The sequence below is a fragment of the Mycteria americana genome, chromosome 1, assembly GCF_035582795.1.
Source record: "Mycteria americana isolate JAX WOST 10 ecotype Jacksonville Zoo and Gardens chromosome 1, USCA_MyAme_1.0, whole genome shotgun sequence".
NCBI classification, from domain to species: Eukaryota; Metazoa; Chordata; class Aves; order Ciconiiformes; family Ciconiidae; genus Mycteria; species Mycteria americana.
This window is the reverse complement of record NC_134365.1, coordinates 34,530,714-34,548,365: the sequence shown is the minus strand read 5'-3', so window position 1 is coordinate 34,548,365 and position 17,652 is coordinate 34,530,714. Positions and strand designations below refer to the sequence as shown.

The following is a 17,652-nucleotide window of genomic DNA, read 5'->3' as shown; positions in this document are numbered from 1 at the left end:
TTACAAAATCTGCAGATGACACAAAGCTGGTACGTACAGCTAATACAGACCAGAGGAAGACTTGATTATTATGCAGGAAAAATTAGATGACCTTGTGGAACAGCAGAATAGAAGCAGCATGAAATTTAATAATCCAAAGTGCAAAATCATGCCCTTGAAGACTAATCACCAGAACTTTTGCTGTAGGAAAGGGGTTCATGAACCAGAGGAAGGAAGAGATGAACAAACTGATTGACCATAGGATGGCCATGAGCCCCTTTGGTTGTGAAAACTGCTAACGATGCTCCAAAATGTACCTGGTGAGAATTTGCAGCAGACTTGGGAAGGAATTAGTAGCAGGGTAAAAGGTATTGGGCTCAGAAGATCCCATGCATTTCTGCTCACCTGCATTCAAAAGATACTTTAAACTGTAACAAATGCAGAGAAAGGCAGGTATGTACAAGTAGGAAAGGTCCGACGGGGTAGCAGCGATTACCATTTCTGTGTTGTGTGCCCTTTCTTCTCCTCCCTCCCCGCAAGTTTTCATACAGGATTTGCTGCTCTGCGTTTATGTTGTCCTTATTGAGTTATTCCCATCCCCTAAGGGATATTCCAGTCACCTGAACAGGCGAAGGAGTGAATTCCCCTTTCCACTGATGTATAACTTTATTATGGGGAAAGGGGAAATCTTTACCTTCCTTTCATTCATTCGAGGCTGGCTACAGGAGGGTATTAAGGCAAGTATGTAGAGTCTTCTCGTAGTCCTGGGAAATCAGGCCGTGCCTGTCAGCTGTACCCTCTTCACCTGCTCAGGGCCGAACTGACCCACAGGGCTGAGCAGGAGTGTCGGAGATGCCAGCAGCATCCACATCGTGGGGCTGGGTACCGCCAACGACAGCTCGGTACCCAGGTGCTGGTCCATCCCCGTGCTGCTCTCCCTCGCAGCCCTATTGCTGAGTCACCTCTTTGCTGGACTTTGCTGAGCTACTCCACATTTACATCAGTGCAAGGAAAAAAAGGAGGCTCGAGCTCAGCGTAAGGTTTTCAGTGCACTTCTGGCATCTTCCTCCTCTTCCTTCTGCCTTTCATGTTTTCCGGACCCATTTGGGGTGAGAAGGAGGGAAGGAAATGCTTTGGTGGATTGGCCAATGGGAGCTTTCAGCAAACCCCCTCCCATCAGCACTGTAATCTGTGAAAAATATCTTGCAATAAGGACAGGCTGTTCATTTTCCTCTGTGCACAGCCTGGCTCGCCCCGTGTAAGCAGAGGCTATCTTTAGCATGTCGTCGGTCTTTTTTTATGAAGAGATATAAAAGCTCCCGCAGCAGGAGTCCTCTGGCTCTGAGACTGGGTGAAGGAATGAGGCTATGACAGTCTGCTTAGCTGGCCCCACTGTTCAGAACCATCTGCTTGCCAAGATTTCTCAGCTACGAAGAGAGAGGCAGACACTGCCCTTCTCAGCAGTGGTATGTCACCGTATGTATTGAGCACTACTCGGAGATTAGGAAGGGTTCAGATAAAATGAAACCCAAACAATTTAAATAGATGAACAGAAGACACTTCGAACTATCCGCTCTTTTAAATTAATCCCTCTAGTTGTAAATAAGCAACGAAATGTAGTAGTTCTCCTTTCCCAAATGCAAACCAGCAAGGCTCTCCCATAATTTGTTCAGACCCCATTAATGAGCATAAGCAGTTTAAGCAGTTTGTTTTATGGCCATATCTCTGCAGTTGCTTATGCTGAACATCATTTCCTTTCCTGTTGCTAGCTTTGCAACAAGTCCCAAGAGTTATTTACAGCCACCTTAGTTTTACCTAATTTAACAGCTTTGTGTTGTCAGCAGTTTTGCCATCTCATTGTATTCCCCCTCTTCCTGGTCATTAATAAATAGATGGGTCCAGAGAAAGAGTGGAATTAATCCTAGCAGTGATCCTCCTCTTGTACAGTCCCTGCAGCATCACACTCTTACCACCTTTTCATGCCAATCATCTGCCATTCATCCCCATCCTTTTTCTCTCTCTTTAACCCATAACAAAGACCTTATCTCCTACCCCAGGGTTACCGAGTTTCCCTAAAAGCCTCATGCGAATTATATTATCAAATGTCTCTGTAAATGCATATCCTGTGATTCTCTTTTAGTCAATATTTTGCTAACTCTTTCTAACATTTGAACAGGTTGGGAAAGCACAATTTATCCTCACTGATAAGTATATCAATTTCTCTCTGCTGACTTGCAATTTATTCATCCTGATTTTTTCTCTCTCTCCTACATATCACCTGTAGTTGTTTTATAACTGTTTTAAACGATTTTCTCAACTATTTTCCCCATTAATGAATTAAGATTCTCTAGATTTCAGTTCTGAGGGTCAGTCTTAAGAGCTATTTTAAAGATTGCTACAGTGTTGGCCATTTTCCAGTTATCCAGCAGAGTGGCTGTTTTAATGATGAATTACGTATCTTTAATGATAAATTATGGTAGGCTGGAATTGTGCTTCATTCTTAGGATTTCCTCAGAATCTCCGATGAATTCCATTTGGTAGCATGAATTATTGGAACATATATTTCTGGAGTTGTTACACCACTGATATTTTTAATATCTTTTATCCAACAGGGCTTTCACATCATTACGTGTAACTTCAGAGTAAAAATTCACCCCAGCCCTTCTTTTCTGACACCCAAATAAATCATTTACCTTCACTGCAATCTTTTCTCATCCTGTGCTTTCTTCCTTTACACTTAGCAGTCTAGTAAGCCTATGTATAATAGTCAGCTTTCCATATGTGATTTACTTGCACCACTTACTATTTGTCATTGTGTGTTTGACTGTGTTTGTGTACTTTCTGAGCTTCATCTTACTGTATGAGTTGTATCTTGCCTGCCAAATCTTCTATTTTATTTGCACTCCCTTAACTGGGTATCCATGCCTGAAAGATGCTTTGGAGATCAAAACTAATCCTTGAATTTTACCATTTAATTATCCTGTGCCTTCCCTTGTTTCTTTGTTCTGAACTGTGGAGATCTGCTAAAGCACAGGTTATAAATAGCTTCCATTCTAAACTAATGAATCACATTTTTTTAAATAATTATTTCTCTGGAAGAAAAAGTCCTGTTTTAAATGCTGATATTTTATTTTTAAAATGCTGATATTTTGCATCTAGCATCAATTATTTAGCCTGAATGTGATTCCATTCACCCATACTTGTAATTCTACCAGCTTTAAGGGAAATATCCATGTAAATAGGGATATCATAATTATTCTCATCTTAATTATTGTACTTGGGACCATACTCTTTGAACCAAACCCTGTTGTTACTAAGCTAATGAACTCCATTACACATAGTATTTCTTCATTTGTGTGTTAACAGTCAGTTTCTCCTACACACCCTGAGTCCCCCTCAATGGTTTAGGTGGCACACTTTTTAACTCCTACCTTTATTCCCCTCTAAAAGAAATGATCATTGTTGAACGTCTTTTTATATTACCTTCTAATAAAAGTTACTAATTCACAGTTGCTTCATTTCTTCCCAACTTGGTAGTGGTTTCTCAACCACCAGTAACCCCCCCTCCTGTATCTCTGTACCTTTCTGTTACTTACACACCTGTGATTTAGCGTGCCTGGCTCCTGAATTCTCCTCCCCACCCAAGAAGAAACCACTGCTGTTATTTTAGATGTTTAATTTATTTCTCAAGATTACACTGTTGTTAGAATTCTCCTATTGTTAGAGAATAGGAATAGAATAGTTCTATATTATAATAGTTATATATTATAATAGTTATAGAATCCTCCTGTTGTTAGAATTCTCCTCCCCATCCAAGAAGAAACCACTGCTGTTATTTTAGATGTTTAATTTATTTCTCAAGATTACACTCTTGTTAGAATTCAAAACCAAGAATGTAAGGAATTCCCAGCCTGTAAAATTGTTTTTCCATCAGTGGTTAGGTACTGAAGCTATTGATTGCCACCTGTGCCCCTTAACAGTCTAACTCCCATAGCCAAGCTGGTATGTTAAAATCCAGGATCTCTAGCTTTACATGTGCTTGAACAAGTACACAGTAAAACTGCAAGTGATGTTCATAAGAAATGTCTAGTGTTCAGGCTTTTGAAAAACAGACCACTTAGATTAGGACTAATCAAGCATTTTATGGTGAAATAATTTTCTGCTAGAAATAACTCAAGAGTTGGGTGCTCTCTAGCGATAGAGATAAGTCAGGATGAAGCATATGTTGTAATCAGACGAAGCAGGTACTTGAACCTGGTCCTCCTAGCTCTATGTGCATTTTTGCTATTAGGGGGACAAGGAGTGGGATCTAAAATATGTGTTAGAATTTGTCTAGAGATGCTAATTTTTAAGAAAATATGGGCCCAAATCTTTCTCTTCCTTTTGTTCGTTCAAAAAAGGGAATAATGGAATTTATTTAGTATCATGTTCAGTAATGATTTAGCTGTATTAATTACTGGAGAATTTTAATTTTGTGGCTTAAAAAGCAATGCTAAAATGATACAAATTTTAAAATACATGATGTACATGTACGCTCTGGAATTGCCGATCGAATTTATTACCAGACTGTTGGTTCTGGCTCTTTGGAATTGGGATTTCATTACATCTGTAGGACTAACCCAATGAAACGTGGCCCGACGCGCAGCGTGTATTTCTTCTTCCTGGCGATGTAAGTCAGGAGGTCTCCCTTCAGCTGCAGGAAGGTTTGGGGAGGCTGGCACTGGGCATGTTTAGTCTGTGCAGGGAAGCAGGGTTCAGAAATCCCCAGACATTGCCATGCCAGAATGCAGCGCTGCTCCAACTTGCCTCCTCGGGTCCAGAAGCCACCCACCGTGACCCAGCACCACAGCATCTAAGCTAACAAGTCTTTACAGATCTCCCAACAGAAGAGGCTGGTATGGCTTAGGTGTCTGCACCGAAGTCTAGACAGACCCCTAACCACCCAGGCTGTTGCCTTTCTTCTACATTTTTCTCTCCAGGCAGTAGAAATCCAAGGTCCTTTAAGAATTGGAGTTTGATGACGTGTTAATGCTGCTACACAATGCTACACTACTTAAAGGCCTTCTTAATTATCTGATAGACTGATAGAATCATTGAAGCTATTCCAGTTTGCCCAATAAATATGCCTTTGGGTATGAAAACTGTACAGATCAAGTTTGAAAAGCCTATTATTTGTCAGGCAGTATAAGAGATCCTGTGATACTTTCTCTCTAGATATTGAAAAAGTAATTAGACTATACTAGAAACTGTTAAATTTGTACCTTTGAGGTCACGAGCATGTTTTAAACTATTTTTTTCCTCTCTTTACAATGCAAGAGTCAAAATCTGGCTTTGCTCAACTGAAAACTAAATGGATGTATGACAGGTATTAATATTCTGTTCCACTGCAGTCCCACTCATGACACACCAGGCAGACTGGATTTCTTTGAACTTATCTGTGCTGGATTTGGGGAATTTGTTGATATGGCAGCTTGTGCACATGAGAAGGAAAGCAGAGCCCAGTACCACAAGTGTCTGCCATGCTTTCCAGGTGAGCGGGGTCTAGGGACGGGGTCTGGATCTGGTCCCTGATCCAAAGTTGCCTAGAATCTCTCCACTGACTCCAACCGCCACAGCAAGCTGTAAACGTCATCCCCTAATGTCTGTGTCAAACCTGTAAGAACAGCATGTTCTCTAAAATGGCATCAGCTTTTAATGAAAATAAAGCCTGGAGAATTCATTGAGCCCCTTGGGGTCATTAAAAAATTCTGCTGCCAAGTATGGATTTGTTCTGATTTGATTCTCAGCTACTGGATTTTGTTTTCCCTTCGTTTTCTACAGTAGAGAGTCTTCTACTGTCAGAAATCCTCTCTCCACTTTGGTAGGTGCAGACAAAATTACCATATTACATTAGGTGGTGGAAGAAGAAAAAAATTGCACCCACCCTCTTTCAGGGACTCATACTCCAGCCAGTGTCTGGCTCCAGTGTCGGCTGCATAGATTTTTTTTCTTTATTACAAGAGTAAAACATACCAGATTAAAGTCTTTCCATGCCAGCTTTGTTATCATAAATATTTGTGATGGATATGCTGATCCATTTTGTAATAGGGGATAATACTTCAGATGGCAAAATGATCAAAACACAGAGCACACTTAGGTCAAGGTAATTTAACTCTAATCTTGCCTAATTGTTATTGCGGTCTGGACCGACAGAACTGAGATAATTAAATCCTGATCATGAACTATCCTCTTCTTACTTCATATGGTTCCACGCGCCAAATACAATGCCAGCACTCCTAGCTGACATTTTCTGTGAAAAGACATTTTTAGGTATCATAATGTGTGAAGGCTGCCAGCAGGGCAGTCTATCACTTCTACCTTACATCAAAGGGATGTGCACCCGCTTGGAGGAAGAAAATAAAGCTAGTATAAAAAACGAGACTCTAGCAAGGAAGGTTAATGTGGGCACCTTGCAACTTCGAAGATTCAAGGTTCAAATTTGGGAAAAAGAGAGCGCAGCCTGCACTTCCAGCCTTTCTTCCTTGCCCTTGAATCAAACAAGAATCTTTGGGAAAACTTCTGAAAAATACTTTCATCTCTACCTCTCATTAACGTAATTGCCTCCATTTCTCTTTCTGCGCTCAGAAGAATGCAGCCGTAACAACCACCTTGTAATTTCCACCCCTCCTGGTGCCGCTTCTCCACTGCTGACTGCACCAGTCCACTTGCCAAAGCTGCAACCTCAGGCACAAGACGTGAAGTATCCTCAAGTGAAGATCGTATAAAAAAACAGGTAGACATGGAACTTCAAGAGACGTAAAATGTGTTCCTTAAATAGCTATAGCCTTTGTTTCGCGGCTCTATTTTCTGACGGTAAGTAATTTTTGCAATTACAAGTGGGGCAATATAAAATCTGTATGAAACATTCATAACTGTAACTAAAATGGGTGATGTCTCGTCAGCTGATGCGTGCTTGAGAGGAACGCCTGTGATGCCAAGGCATTTTAACTGGGCTGGTACTGTCATGGTCGGGTGTGTAGCTTAGTCATTTTGACAGTCTCTGCTGGGTCTTAGCCAACTGCTGTATTTAAATCCCAAGTTCTTCGAGGCTTTCCTGGTCAGAAAGGCAGAGTGCACTTCTGAGATGGGAAACCTGCAGCGTGCAGGACGCTAATACAGATACCGGCTCTCACCTAGGGAAGCCTGCAAGACCGACAAATTGCAAAGAGATGATGAGCAAAGGAGTGGGTGTGCATGCACATTCGTGTGTGAGAAAGGGTGAAAGAGAGACAGCACCTGTGTGAAGGAAAGCTGCTAAAGGGCAGAAAGCATTTGGGGAATCAGGAAGAGAAGACTATGCAAGGGGGGAGCTGTGAGGAGGCTAACGAAGCAGCAAAGTAAATCGCTTGCTTTACAGAAACAAATAGATGTGTGTATGTGTTGGAGGGAGAGGGTGCCACAGGAGAAGTTCCCAGATCTAGCCAGGAAGCTGGCAAGAAAAAACTATCTAATAAACACCTGAGGTTTATTCAAGAGCAGCATCTGAGCTTTGCTCCTCGCTGTTGAAGCCATCATTTAGAAAACAAGTGAAAATTAGTTTGGCGGTCTCACCTTAGTCCCACGTGGCATTTTACACATCACACAACAACTGTACGGTCTTTACACAAGACTGTTTTCGTAGAAGGAAGAGCTGGACCATAATGATATAATGGTGCAGACAGAAGTCCGCATTGAAGGGTATTAACAGGAACTGCCACAGCATAATTTGCCTGTATTTTCCCTGACTGTAACTAATAAAAGCCCTCATCCCCAGCAGTATCAAATTTACTCAAATTAAAAAGCTGCTTCTCTATGACAACAGACTATTCTCCTTGTTCCACTTCAAAAAGTATTAATTATGGAACATCATGTTTTACAAATATTTTTCTGTATAAATACTGCATTAAAACACTATAATGTTGAGTAAACAACTATGTGTGCTTTGCAATATAAGGAAGACTGTTTTCTATACTCTCAGAAAAGAAGTTGCATCAGTGTTTTATAAGTAGGTCAGTGACAATTCCTGATGTATTTCTTAAATTCACATGGACTTTCCAGGTTCCGGCACAGGAATACATGGGTAAAACTACTGTGAATAAAATATTCATGTTTTTCTTTAAAAATAAATAGACCCAGATAAGCTGCAGTAAGAGAGGTAATGCTTTCCCAGTGCAGGATTGTCATCTGCATGCTTTAAGAGCTTTACTCAGTTCAGGTTATTAGCATATAATTAATATGAGTGTAATTAATACGAGATTCCCTTTGCAATGAAATCATTCATGAATTTGGGGCTTGTAACACAGCCCTTAACTCTTCATTTGGCATGAAAATCGTTGCGAATATTAGTCATTATTCAGAAGACCTACTTATTTTTTAGGATCTAGTAGGGGTTTTGGTGAGGGGGTGTGTGTCAATATCATGATATCTATTTAATCCAAAAATCTCATTGAAATTGAAACGCTGGTGACCAGAAGACTGTTTATAAGTCAGTTGTATTACAGACCATCAAAGTTGTGTTACACAGAGTGCTCCTGCTAGTGTGACAAAAGCATGGCGGGCTCACCCTGTCAGGCAGGGACATCATCGTCAGGGCCATTCCCCCTTCCAGGACATTTGGTGGCCGAGTCCAAGGTCAGCTCCTCAGAAAGCCTTTTCACTTGGACAAACTGTACACGTGGTACTGTTGATATATCCATTGCCGTGGAATTACAGGATGTCATTTCACCCTAGAGGTTTCGTAAAGAGAAGGCTGTTTCACTGTAGATGTGGTAATACCTATGGCCAGGTGGTATTCTGAAGAAAGTCACAGGAGAAGTCCCATAGTCAGCGCAGAAGATGAGCCTTGTTTCCTACAGATGTTTCCTTGAGCAATCCTACCTCTAATATTTGTAGAGATCAGAACTATCTTAGTAGGAATCAGAACTATCTTAGCTCACAAAAAATAAAAAAGATACCTCTGAGACGTCTAGACTCTGGAGAACCTTGAAACTTGCTGAGAGCCTTAAAGGTTAATATCTGGAATGGGCTGCTTTAGACAGAGACCTTGCTTAATAAAGAAAAGACTGGAATATTGTGCTTTCACCCATACGTGGTTCTTACATGCTGTACCACTTTCTTAAGTCTGTCACCCTTTGCCATGTGTGGAGTAAATTATGGTGACCCTCAATGTGATGTGTATGTAGATCTCTTGGCTAAAAGACATGGTTTCCACCAAAGGGAAGAGCATTCCAGCCAACTGAAGGCATAAAAGCCATTTTCTTTTAGGTATTTCAGTATATCCAGATTTGAGTAAGGACATGCCCAGAAAAGACTGCAAAACTGTATGTTTCTAGAGTGATCAGAAAGTGATTGCACGGGTAGAAATACATATTAGGTTTAGCCGACTATTTGAAAGATCTAATCATCAATATCGTATTTCTTGTGTTGGTAGAAATGCTCATTTTGCTGTTCACTTATTTGTTGGTTAGCTGAAATATGTCACTATTGACATCTCACATAGCAGAAACACAGCTCTGTGTAATGTGTATAATGTCTGCCCTGGGCTCCACATGGATAAGAGGGAATAGATAAAGCAGGTTGGATGGCGTTTTGAGTACTTTTTCGTGTATGTGACATGAAGATGAGTGGCCACTCCCCGGAGATCTATTGAGAGAGAAATGGATTATCAAAGGGGCGGGCTCCACCTGATTTACACGCTTACTCCACTCTGGCAGCCCCAGCTAATGGTAATTGTCAGTGGCTGCTGGCAGATGCAAAGAATTCACGGCAGATGTTTGCCTCTTTCGGTTGGTTCACTTGCGTGCCTGACTCAACTGGCAGTGGGGCTCATTATGCACCGTTATTGCTCTAGATTTTGAACCTATTTCTTCTCAAATGAATTGCTTCTGGTTCAGTTATCTGTAACCAATGTGATTGAAATAGCATGAAAACAATCACCAATGTGTGGCTGCTGTCCATTATCTCGTCCAAGGAAACACATCATTCGTTAGACTGCTCTGGCAGCCAGCAGATTTCATGAGTTTGGAAGCGCAGTTCCACGTCACCGAAAGGCTGGAGACAAAGCTTTGGTGCAGAAGAGGTGCTTGGCTGATTAGGATGGGGGTGGGAGGTGACTATCTCCTCTTCCTATGCAAGATATAACACCAAGGACGCTGTGTGACCTGTTACACAGCTGGTACCAACAGTAGGACTCCTTTTTTTGGTTTTCAGATGAGTCGCAGTGGGAAGTGGCTGTAGAAGCACCTCTCATGGGGCTGTACTTGCTCCACCACCTGGAAGAGAAGCCCGTAGCTCTTCTGAGGTCTACATGGGTGGTGGGGCACACTGGAGCTGCGTTCTAACACCCGTGTTGTGGCTTTGGGTTAAGGGATGGATTGCATTTCCCCGCTTTCATGTCTAGACGCTCCTCTCTCCTTTTTTTCTTACAGGAAAGAAGGTGTTTGCTTTGTACGTCACTTAGGATCTCAGTTGGTTAATCTGGCCTGGAAAGGACATTTACCATTGACTCCCATGGTTGCCTTTGGAAAAAAAAAAAAAAGAAAGGGAAAAAAACTCTCTCCTTTTAGCCTTTGGAATTATTATTGGGAAAGATTTGTAAAGGTTACTTGTAAAGATTTTATTATTTGTAGAGGTCATAGAGGATGAATTTGGGGGAGGTCAATAAATAATACCGGAATCACCAGCTGACATCAGGGTCTTACTGACACGTGTGTGAAACTAGAAAAAAAATGAAAAAACCCAATCCTTTATTCTGTAGAGTTTGACAAACTGGCAACAAGACATTTCTGCCTTGCACATTGGGAGTCTCTGAACGGGAAGAATAAGGCTATTCTTAGCCCCCTTTATAGGCACACAAAGTAAGGCACAGAAATGTCACTTGCTGGGGGGGAGGAGGGTTTGTTCGGGAACCGAGGACAGGACCGCTGGGTTGCTGTAAGATCGTCCTTCACGACAGGGCAAACGGGAACCTGCGGCTGGGAGAGCGAGCCCGGTGCTAGCGGCTGTCTCTCCGCGCTCTCCCCTCTTAGTCAACTACTGGAAACGTCCTGGTTTCTTTTTCTGCCCCGAATTATTTTCACTCGTGCTCAGAGAGCAGGCTGAGGTTTCGCCAGAGCCCGGACGGCGCTACCTCGGGATGGGAACTGAAGCGGTGACTTCAGCGCGGGCGGACGACAACAAAGCGCGGAGGCCGCACCGCCGGGAGCCCGGGGCGCGCCCCGAGGGCTCGCTGCAAGCGCCGCCCGGCCGCTGCCAGCCGCCGCCTCCCGCGGGCAGCCCGGCCCGCCCCGCCGCCGCCCCCGGCCCTCCCGCGGCGAAGCTCGCCGGCGGCTCCGCTCAAACTTCCCAGCCCGGAGCCCCCCGACGGCGGGGCCCTCGCCCCTCCGCGCCCGGCCATCCCCCCCGGCCGTCGGGGCGGCGGGGCGGTGCCTCCCCCGGCCCGGCCCTGCCCGGCCCTGCCCGGCCCGGCGGAGGCGGTGGGCGGCTCCTGCGGCCGCGGCATAAACCGGCGGCCCCTCCCGCCAGCCCCGCCGGACGGCGGGGAGGAGACCAGCGCTCCCGCGGGGGCCGGGCGGAGGCTGCGGCGGCTCCGCTCCAGCCGAGGGGCTGCGCCTGGCGGCAGCGGCGGGGCGGGGAGCTGCGGGGCACGGGCGCGCCGCCTCCGCCTCCCGGCTGCCGCGGCCTCGCTCGCACGGCAGCGGCGGCAGCGGCAGGCTCCGGCGGGCTCCCCCCATTGTCTCCCCGCGGGCGGAGGGTTGCGCTGCCCGCCCGCCCCCCGCCCTCGCCTTTGTGTGCTCCGGCCGGCGGCGGAGCGGCGCGGCGCCCGCCGCGATGCGCGCTGCGGGGCGGCGGGGGGTCCGCTCCTCCCGGTGAGAGGCGGGGAGGGACCCAGTCTCTGCCCCGGAGGTTTTTCACCCGCAGCAGCCGGAGGAGGGGGACTATGGACTGAGCGCATCGGTGTACCATGGAGTCGGGCATCCGTTTGAGCACGCTCTGCCTTCTCCTCTGCCTGGGGCCAGGTAGGCGGATGCCGGACCCGCCGGGCGGGCACCCGGGAGCGGGGCCGGGGGAGCTTCGCGGCGGCGATGCCCCGGTACCCGGGCGGCCGCAGGTGCGGGGCGCGGCGGGGGCGGAGGGGGGGTGCTCGGAAAGTTGCAGTGTCGGCGGGTGGGGTAACGGCACTTTCTGGGTCAGTTGCAGGCTTTGGCGTGGACCCCTCGCTGCAGATCGACGTGCTGTCCGAGCTACAGCTGGGAGGCTCCGCGCAGGGCGTGCGCCAGGTGCCGGGGCTGCACAACGGGAGCAAAGCCTTCCTCTTCCCAGGTACGGCCGCCCCAGCCCGGCCGGCCCCGCTCAACTTCGGCCGCCGCGGTCGGGCCCCTGCGCCGGGCACGGGGGGCTCGCCCGCCCCCCGCAGCGAGGGGTTTGCCCGCTCCTGAAGCACCCGGGGTCCTTTCCCTTCCCTTCCTGCCCGCTTTTCTTCCCCTCTTCTTCTTCCCCCCACCCCCGCTTTTTTTTCCTCTCACCCCTTTTTTTTCTTTGACTGGTAGACGCTTAATTAAAGTACGGCAGGAACGGGGATGGCAGGTGGCTTATTTTGTGAGTCGTGGGGTGCAGCGATGAATAATAGCACCACCCACTCTTCTGCTTTACTTGGGAAACGCTAAACATACCCCAGTTCCAGCTAAGGAAATGCTCACTGAAAGTTTCATGTGAATCGAGCAAAATGCTGAAACGAAGTGCCCTGGAGGAGTGAGGCAGATGGCAGAAAATAAGAAGATCCTTTTTACCAAGGGAAAGTGCCCCTTGTGAGCTTCTGTGTCACTCCCCTCGTGAGAAACAAAGAATGAGTTTTAGTCTCTTTTAGTGCTTGCGGTTGGTTTTTTGTTCGTGTTGGGAATAGAAATATAATAGTAGTCCTGATCCATCTTTCAAAAATACATTTAGGAGGTTTATTAAAAAATAATTAAACTTCCTCATATTGTAATTCATAAAGGACTGTAGTATAACTCTCAATGGCCAGTTGGATTTATTGGCATAGGTTACACTGCCTACACTTGCTCATTATTGGTGAATTACACTTTAATAACGTACTGATACCTTAAATGAAGCTGGAGTCAAGAATGCTTTCAGGAAAAACCTCTATCTTAATTTTTAAAAAAAGCCTAAAAATGGCCTTTAAAAGCAAGTCTTTTCTTTGAAAGATGATGAAGTGCTCCTTAGAAACATGACTAAACAAGAGCAAGGAATGTGGCTCAACATCTGGTGGAGGAAGAGCAAATCTCCGCATCAGCCTGTAGTTTTAAAATAGGGGGACTTGATTGCTGGCTTCTTGTGTCACGCCAGGAGTTTCAGCTCGGATCTGAAAGCACTGCTAGTGCAACAGGCAAAAGGCTGTGTTTCTTGTACCGAAGAGTTATAATTCAAGGGAGATAAGATCTCGAAAGGGAATTTCTTTTTCATGTTTGCATTAATGAGATAATTTATCAGAAGCTAATAGTTGCCAAAGGCTTTTTTTTTTTTTTTAAGGTGATCTCTCTAGCGGTGTTCTTCCCTGGTACAGCCAGCGTGTGTCACTATGGACATTAATGTGGAGACGCATGGGCATATGCGTTCAGAAACACCGACACATGCTGGTTTTAAACATCCGTGGTGGGCTTGCGGCTGCAGAACAGGGCCCTTCGTGAAGGGGGCGAGTGCTTAGAATGGCAACACGTTTGTGTGGCTGTGGGGTTTGTGTCCTAAAATAGCTGTAATTTTTAAGGTGTGGTTCTGAGTTGAGGCCCCATCGTGCTGCAATGGGTTGGGGTGAGGGGGAAGTCAAAACTCCCTTTGACTTCAGTGTTAACAGGATTAGAGGTTTGTAAGAATAAGTCTTTTTATTGTATATTTTCCCAGGGTAGGGACAAAAAAATTACTGGGTTACTAAAGAATTTTTTCAAGTTGTTCCTTCTTTCTTTGTAATTATGAGTGTACGTAGTTCCCCAATGGGTTACCAGTTTGGTCATAACAAAAGGAGATAGGGGTCTAAATTGTCACACTGACCTTTTTATTTTGTTGAGAGGAGTTGGTGGAATAACAAGGACAAAACCAGTTGGGTCTAAATGGTGGTTGAAGTCACTCAGTATCCCTTGGGAAGTCTTCAGTGCCCTGCAGGACTGGAGATATTTTGCCTGCTACTGTGTAAGAAGACTGCTGATTTTTCTTGTAGTAAATGGGGTCCTTACTAAGCAGACAGATTTTCATTTTTGAACTTGCATTTAGAATTAGAGAAATTTCATTCCTTGATCAGACCACTGGGTCCACCTAGTTATTTTTGCTCTGTTCTTAGAGCTCACACTGTAGGAACATTGCTGCAATGTATGCCTCTTAATGTATATATATGCAGTGTGTGAATTTCAAATATATGTATGTGCTGACTTTAAATTTGGGTTTTGCCTGTGTGTTTTTTTCCTTATTCCAGCTAAAGCCTTGGTCCTAGAGACAAATGATTTTGTGAAGAGGACACAAATGACTTTAAATGATCTGTGAACTTACTCTGGAAGCTTGAACTTGTAATCCTTTGCCTTTTGGTTTCTTCAGATATTGAATCTTTTCTTGTACCATATAGATATTTATGACATTTTAGTATGTTGCCTTTTTTGATAGACCACATTCTCAACTGGTGTAAAGCCTTACTTTACATATGTTTAAAACATATAGAAAGCCTAAATGCAGTTCTTCCTTTTAGAAAGAAATTATGAAAGTGGAGGCTGAACTGCCAAGTAACAGACAATTAAAGATATAGGAAGGGAAAACTGTACATGCATCTAAAGCAGAATAGTCTCTTCTGTTTCTAGGCAAAAAGTCAGTTTTGACTGCTTAATTAGATGTAGCATCAATTTTCAATACAAGGGTTTTAGCATCTAATTGGCTGTTCTGACATTCTTCTTTGCATAACTGATTTTCAAAGGTACTTATATTTCTAGGCCGTAGAACACAGTAAGCAGTTACTCTCTGATGGTAGTTTTAGTCCTATAGTCTATTCAAGAGCATTTAGATTGCTCCTTATATGGTTCCTAATTTAGAAATAAGCCTAGCCATTTGAAATTTGTGGTCACTGGGACTTTGTTTTGTGCATCAATCTGCTCTGTCACTGTACAGATGTTATAGAAAGTATCAGACTTGGGAAAGAGAACTCTTCCCACTGACTTGGGCCGAGGCCAGTTGTATGAGGTTCAACAAGGCCAAGTGCCACATCCTGCACTTGGGTCACAACAACCCCATGCAACGCTACAGGCTTGGGGAAGAGTGGCTGGAAAGCTGCCCGGTGGAAAAGGACCTGGGGGTGTTGGTTGATAGCCAGCTGAATATGAGCCAGCAGTGTGCCCAGGCGGCCAAGAAGGCCAATGGCATCCTGGCTTGTATCAGAAATAGTGTGGCCAGCAGGACTAGGGAAGTGATCGTGCCCCTGTACTTGGCACTGGTGAGGCTGCACCTCGAATACTGTGTTCAGTTTTGGGCCCCCCACTACAAGAGAGACATTGAGGTGCTGGGGCGTGTCCAGAGAAGGGCAATGAAGCTGGTGAAGGGTCTGGAGCAGAAGTCTTATGAGGAGCGGCTGAGGGAGCTGGGACTGTTTAGCCTGGAGAAAAGGAGGCTGAGGGGAGACCTTATTGCTCTCTACAACTGCCTGAAAGGAGGTTGTAGAGAGGTGGGGGTCGGTCTCTTCTCCCAAGTAACAAGCGATAGGACGAGATGAAATGGCCTCAAGTTGCGCCAGAGGAGGTTTAGATTTGATATTAGGAAAAATTTCTTCACCAAAAGCATTGTCAAGCATTGGAACAGGCTGCCCAGGGAAGTGATTGAGTCACCATCCCTGGAGGTATTTAAAAGACGTGTAGGTGTGGTGCTTAGGGAGGTGGTTTATGGACTTGGCAGTGTTAGGTTTATGGTTGGACTTGACGATCTTAAATGTCTTGTCCAACCTAAACGATTTTATAATTCTATGACTTCAGCAATATTAGATGCTGTGGTCTTGAATTTTAAAGCCTTTTAGGTGCCTGATGCTCCTTGGTTGTAGTGGATGGTAGCACCTGAATGCTGCTATAATCTGGCTCTAGTTAGCTGCAGGGACTTCTCTTTCTGGAAAAATGTGATTTGCAAAGTAATTGTAAAATGTTCCAGTGTAGCTTGTGGGAAGATACAATTATGAATAGAAAACAGGAGGAAGTCTTCCAAAATGTTAGTGTTGCTGTATGTGAACATCTGCCAGCACTTCCTAGCCAACAGCAGATATTATTATGTCAAAATATGTTGAGAGGAAAATTATTCCTCTTCTGGTCAAAGCAGCAGAACAGAAGTCAGATATCTACACCACAAACTTCTCTCTGTTGGTGACTGTTTGTGTCAGTGAAATTTCAATACCTCAGTTTTCCCTTTGCAAAACAGGGATGACACTAAAGGTGAAGCCCAAATCAGGTGCGTGGATTGAAGTGCAATTAATGTATTTAAAGAAGGCTTTTGGAGAAATACCAGTTGTCATTCTTGGAATTCTTTCTTTGTAAATATACTGCATTAATACAGTTTGAGGAGATTGGTAGAGTTGAAAGTCAATGTGGCCATTTTCCTATGCAAACATGAACATCATATTGCTGCAAGAGCACTTGTTGCATACATAACTACATGGAAATTTGAAAAGACAGACAAAACCACCAACAACAGAGGCTGGAGGGTGTTGGGGGTTTTGAATGGGTCAGACATATCTGACTTTAAGTCTATGCTCAGGAGACTTACTTAACTTTAAGCACATGCAAGGTTCCAGTGAAGCCAAGTATTTCAACTTGGAACAGGAATTGGTGTTCTGAGGTGTGAGAATCTAAATAAAGGCTGAATGTATATAAATACATACACACATATATAAATATGCCCATCAAAAGGTGTATATATGCCTCAAAGAGGAGGCTAAAGGGTGGGCAGAAGAGGGCAGTCAGATGGTTACAAGCACAGGAATATGTATTTAAGGAAAAGGTAAAAAGGGCATGGCGGTCATGAAAATGTGGGAGCTTGTGTATGCAAATGCAGAACTTGGAACTCATTCAGAGGATAAGCTGCTTCTCTGCCAGTTAGGATACATAACTCTTAATAGGGTTATAAACAATATTTGGATATTTCTCATGAGGAGGGACAGTTCTAGAGGCAAGATATGGTATATTCTGGTGGGGAACAAGATGTGCTATAAAACACCAAAGAAAGGATTTAATCTGTCAGTGTGATGCATGAAAGGACTCGGCACTACTGTTCTTTGAACTGGGGCTTCCTGGCACAAACTGCTGGCAGAAAAAAACCCCTAAAATAGGCCACTTGGTGTAAATGACTTGTTTACATATTGCTGCGTGACTGGATCATTAGCCCACTATTTTAAAATGCTAGCAAGACAATATTACCATATATATAATATAACTTCTATCCCTTTGGAAAGATCACTGTTTTTGGCCCATGACATCATCTCTGGACATTACTACATTAAGGACCTAAAAATAAAGTTTTAAAACTAGATGTGAGTAAACTTACTTTCATTATAGAAGTAAGATTTACATTGCCTGTGCACACGTACTTTGCACACACTTTTTTCCTTGCCACCTGTCATTGAAACTATGGGCAGATGCTTTCTCCAGG

General features: G+C 44.4%; 1 protein-coding gene across 1 annotated transcript in view; it reads left to right on the top strand.

The window, feature by feature from the left end:
• Positions 1-11,631: 11,631 nt before the first annotated feature.
• NELL2 (neural EGFL like 2) overlaps positions 11,632-17,652 on the top strand; it is a 165,630-nt gene continuing 159,609 nt past the window's right edge. The window contains exons 1-2 of the mRNA XM_075491600.1: positions 11,632-12,014; positions 12,190-12,318. Of these exons, the coding sequence (XP_075347715.1) occupies positions 11,960-12,014; positions 12,190-12,318 (184 nt within the window). The 5' untranslated portion in view covers positions 11,632-11,959. The remainder of the gene's footprint in view (positions 12,015-12,189; positions 12,319-17,652) is intronic.